The following is a 5000-nucleotide window of genomic DNA, read 5'->3' on the forward strand; positions in this document are numbered from 1 at the left end:
ACCCTTAGGGTACATTTTCCTTGTCCTACATTCTAGGACCTGCAAGACAAGAAAACACAGTATAAACATCTGCACGAAGAAAAAATTAATTTAATAAATAGAGACAAAGTATAATATGTGTCCATTTGTCTCTCTATCTTTCTTCCCTGTTCGGACACATATGATATGATATTAAAATACAATCACTCCAGTAAATAAAGGAACATAACTAAGCCTTTAACATATTGTATATGAACTATTACACATAACCATTACCTCAACCTGTACTTCCACCCACATTAGATCACCAAGGCAACAAAACAAATACTCTATTAAGTGATATCATTAAGGGGTTTAGGGACTGATATGGGTCTTCCCTACAGAGTTTCTCTCCAGTATTTTGAGGCTGTACTTCAGAAACTTTCAATATTTACCTTCCTTAATGCACACAAAGAAGTACTGCTGTATGATAAATATACTAATCTTGGCTTGACTTGAAAATTCCTTCAGATGTAATGAGAGATGGGCAGATCTGCAGGTACCTTTATCCCCTTCCAAGACTAAGCAAAGTGACATGCAAGTCATTCTCAGAGGGTGTGTATATACATATTCACATTATAAGATCATGACTGTCAAAGATGAAAGATGACTCAGTGATAAGTTGCACTTGCTCATCTCTATTTCAAATAAGATTTATTTCTCATTATACATGTTACATACTTTTTCTGTAGGCTGCTGTGTTTATTTGATCAGTATACTGTCTCCAACTGTTTGGATCTACTGACTGCATAAATACATACCATCAACTGCACTGGCCAACTGGTTTCTGATTAGTTATTACTTTTTTCTTGCAAGCTACATGGCATTTCAAAATCTTTTCAGATTTCATCACCAACATTCTGTTACTTTTGTTCCCATTTCACACACATGGGTATCATGCAGGCCTTTATTAACAGCTGCTCTTGGAACTTCCTATTGCTATAATCATCTCATAACACCTTTACCTTATGCTTGTGCAATGGTTGCAACACCATGCTATGTGTGATATGTGTACACAAGTATGCATGAGCTATAGAGATTTCCATCTCTTCTCAAAGGTTCCCCATCATACATGCATCTTAAGTTTATCACAGCTATCTTGGATAAGTAAATGATTTGACAACACGACTATACAAACATTGTTTAATACTGTCCTATTACACCTTTTCTCTGCCATCTACCCTCCATTTTGGCAACTGTATAAGTCAAAGTTATTAACATACACACATGTACCTGACATGACGAAACTAATGAATTAGGTGATCGTGATGGCAGAACAACTTGATCACATTTGGGATTGTCAGACAGTACTGAAACAACGTTTGGAGAGGAACCAACAGTCCCCTGTTCACATCTGTGAGTACTACACTTACTTCTGTTAGCCATAGTTTTAACAAGGTATTTGAATTGGTTTAAACTTTGGTGTAAATTGTGACAACCTTTTTGTTGAACGGTTTCATAGATCAGGATACCTTCATTTCAGTTTGCAAATCTCAACATTTCCAACAATTTATCCCCCTTACTTCTAATATAACACTTAAGAGGCAGTCACACTAGTCTATTCTGTCCAGGGATCCCTTTAAAGAGTTGAATACCTCCCCAGCTGTGAAGCTAAGAGAGATGAAAATCCCTGCCTAGAGCAGCATTGCTGTGTTGGTTTTTTACCCCAGCGAGAGAGGGAAAAATGATGCCAAAACAAAAACTGGTATAATCATTAGGAAGCTTACTATTTTATTGTCTAAATGGTGATTATCATATCATGTTAGGTAAGACTGTACTGTAAAAATAAGTAATGTATCTTACAACTAACAATGACGCCTCACTACAATTCTACAGATTATCCAGACAATGTTCATTTGCTCAAGGAATGCAAACACAAATTCACTCCGACAGACATTATTTACACCCTGCTGGATAAAGTACGAGCCATAGAGCAATTATGGAATACCATCCAAAAATATGATGCCAGAGTTAAAACTAACAAAAATTAATGAAATCAACAAGAAACTTTAGCTTTGCATGGGGTATAATCATAAGGTTGGCAAGGCTGTGTCTTGATCGACAATTACTAATATCTTACTCAATTCAAGTTGTAGTATTTCCTTCTTCTGAACTTTAGTTTTTATCAGTCCATAATTACATCTCTCATACATTACAAATTGCACTACTACTGGAATGTACTACTGGAGAGAATATTGTCGGATTTTCTATTTCTGTTGATATATGGGGTACCTGGTAATGTTGTATAATGTATGATAATTATCAAAATGGGTAGATTGGCTTTTCTTCTTTCTTGAAAATTTTCAGTATACAGTATATGCGATGATATTTACAGAATCTATGACTATCTGATGCAGAGTTCATCCACCAGGATATTGTACACTCTTTGGTCTTTTCTGGGACGATGTTTCTCCATGGGGGGATATTGTGCACAGTGACCAATCCTGCTCTATAGCTGACAGACACTCAGCAAGGTTGTCTAGGGATCCCCATACAAACAAGACTAGTGTGATCATCTCATCATGAATATATATACGAGGAGATTTCCAAAAAACAAATTGTGTAAGACTCAGCAAATATCTTTTCACACCTCAATATAGGCAACTATGAAAGTACAATCAAATCACTCAAAACAGCAAACTTAAATATTTGCTAGGAATCCACATCATATCTTATGGCATGTGAAGAAACATGATTAGCATAGAGCATCTTCAAATTCCCAATGTCATTCTGCCTTCATCGTCACTGCCATCGTCTTCTTCCTTTTTCTTTTTTTTCCTTTTTCCTTTTTCTTCTTCTTTCTTTTTCTAATTGCTCCTCTTCTTCTTCTACTTCTTCTTCTAATTCCTCCTCTTCTTCTTCTAATTCCAACTCTTCTTTTTCTTTTTCTAATGCCTCTTATATCTTTTTTCTTTTTCTGAGTCGTCTTTTCATTATCATTATTCTTCTTTTTCTAATTCCTCTTCTAATTCTTCTATATCTTTCTCTAATTCCTCTCTGAATCATTCTTCTTCTTCATCATTTTTATCTAATTCCTCTTTTTCTTCAAATTAATATTTTATCTCTTATCTCCATACACACAAACATACGAACTTACATAAATACACACAGACAAAGACACACACAGACATGCGGACACACACACAGGCACACACACAGGCACACACAAACACACACACACACACACACACACACACACACACACACACACACACACACACACACACACACACACACACACACACACACACGCACACGCACGCACACACACACACATACACGCACATACACACACACACAGAGGATTGGGAAAAAAGAATGTTTAACTAAGCAATGAAGAAATAGAAAACTAGTAAGAAAATTCACTTTCCTCTCGAAAAACACAAGTAAAATTCATTTCTCTTCATTTCTATCCTATTAGATAAGATTGCAGTATCTAATTTGGAGGAATGAAAACTAACCTCCAGCACCCATATCCTAGAAAGATAGACTTTGAACTGTTTCCTTAATTGATAAATCCCTATGGATGTCTAGAAGCTCTCCGTACACAAAAGACAAATGGCGTAGGGTTGGTGGCCTCATCTCAAGTGTGGGAGGTTCTCATTTGGTTAAAAAAAAAACAAGATTATACATGTAGAACATGATTTAAACTGAAAAATTTCCTCTAAACATAACAATATTTAAAAAAGCATAGACAACATCTGCTCGTACTACTTACCCAGCATCAATTGGTGCAACCACAGTACCCATCGGCGTTATGGCAAAGAACATAGAACCCCCATTGCATTTGTTTTGGTAAAATGGAGCTTGCAATCACCCTTGGCAATTTATCATCTTATAAAGAATAAGATCAAGCTCTTTCTTTATATCTTCTTTTCTAATGAATCAAAAGTAAATATTCAAAATAGGACAGCAAAATAATATAGAAAAGCTAAAATAACAGTAAGGGAAAAAAAAACAGAAATTGCTCTTGATTAAACAAAAAAATATATCAATAATTATTCCGAATAAGATAACATCAACCGTTGCCATGGCCTCTGTGCTCCATACCTTAGCACATGTCATCAGATCATACAGATATTTGTTCAGTTAGATAAAACATGGAATGGTTCATTTTTTTACTTTAAATTGCGAGACAAGTCAACAAACTCTATCTTGCTAATATGTAAACAGCCAAAGTGTTTTTTTTTTTGCCTGAGTAGTGTTAAGCACGAAAGATAACGTCTCATTGCAATTTTTTGTGCAAGCGTATAGTCACAGACTTTGTAAACAACAGTGGGTTTACTGTCATTTTTCAGTACATTATTTCTAGTGCCAGCTATGTACTCTTGTAAGGCTTTTACAAAAGTTTTCTCTCTCTTTGTACAGCCTTACTGTACAGAAAATGAAGAAAATACCTCAATCTTTTATCAAAGTACATAAATTATCATTCAGTATAGTCTAACATAGTAATGGCCTCTACATATGCCCTATAATAAAGGCAAACACACCCCCACTACGCACATCTGGCACGGCAGAGGCTTGACGACCTCTCTGGATATTTATTATGGAATAAGGACTCAGGCCGTCATGCTGATTGCACGAGCGAGAGGTTTTTTAGTCTCCCCTACAATACACAGGCCATAGCATTGCCTCATGTGGTCGTATTCTGTGCACTTAATGAACCGAAGGAAAATATGTAGGTCATTATTCTTCTGCTGAAATAAAGCAATGCCTGAACTAACATAATGTAACAGTAAATTAACACTAAAGATTATGAAATAACACTGGTCAGAGTCAAAAGAGTGTAGGATATGACTCACGGTAATACATATCAGTGAAAGAGCATTAAATAACTCTAAACTGCGAAATAACACTAGAGAACAAGGGAAATATTGTAAGAGTCATAACACGTTAGTCACTTACTATAACACATCAGCATCAAAGAACACCTACATAACACTCGAATAACACTTAAATAACCAGAGAATAACAGTAAAATG

At 35.6% G+C, this 5000-nt stretch overlaps 2 protein-coding genes across 5 annotated transcripts in view; one reads left to right on the top strand and one right to left on the bottom strand.

Moving 5' to 3' along the window:
* Window positions 1–5000, bottom strand: part of LOC113802940 (transmembrane protein 170B) — a 13466-nt gene that overhangs the window by 7975 nt on the left and 491 nt on the right. For 3 of the 4 annotated variants that reach the window (XM_070140833.1, XM_027353611.2, XM_027353612.2), the window contains exon 2: window positions 1–39. This exon is cut by the window's left edge and continues 272 nt beyond it. In XM_070140833.1, the coding sequence (XP_069996934.1) occupies window positions 1–15 (15 nt within the window). In that variant the 5' untranslated portion in view covers window positions 16–39. Of the gene's footprint in view, window positions 40–413; window positions 542–5000 lie in introns of those variants that run through there. The other variant, XM_070140834.1, reaches the window with a different exon arrangement.
* LOC113802941 (uncharacterized) overlaps window positions 1273–5000 on the top strand; it is a 17136-nt gene continuing 13408 nt past the window's right edge. The window contains exon 1 of the mRNA XM_027353614.2: window positions 1273–1374. The gene's annotated coding sequence lies outside the window, so the exon portion shown is untranslated. The remainder of the gene's footprint in view (window positions 1375–5000) is intronic.

The sequence above is a fragment of the Penaeus vannamei genome, chromosome 27, assembly GCF_042767895.1.
Source record: "Penaeus vannamei isolate JL-2024 chromosome 27, ASM4276789v1, whole genome shotgun sequence".
NCBI classification, from domain to species: Eukaryota; Metazoa; Arthropoda; class Malacostraca; order Decapoda; family Penaeidae; genus Penaeus; species Penaeus vannamei.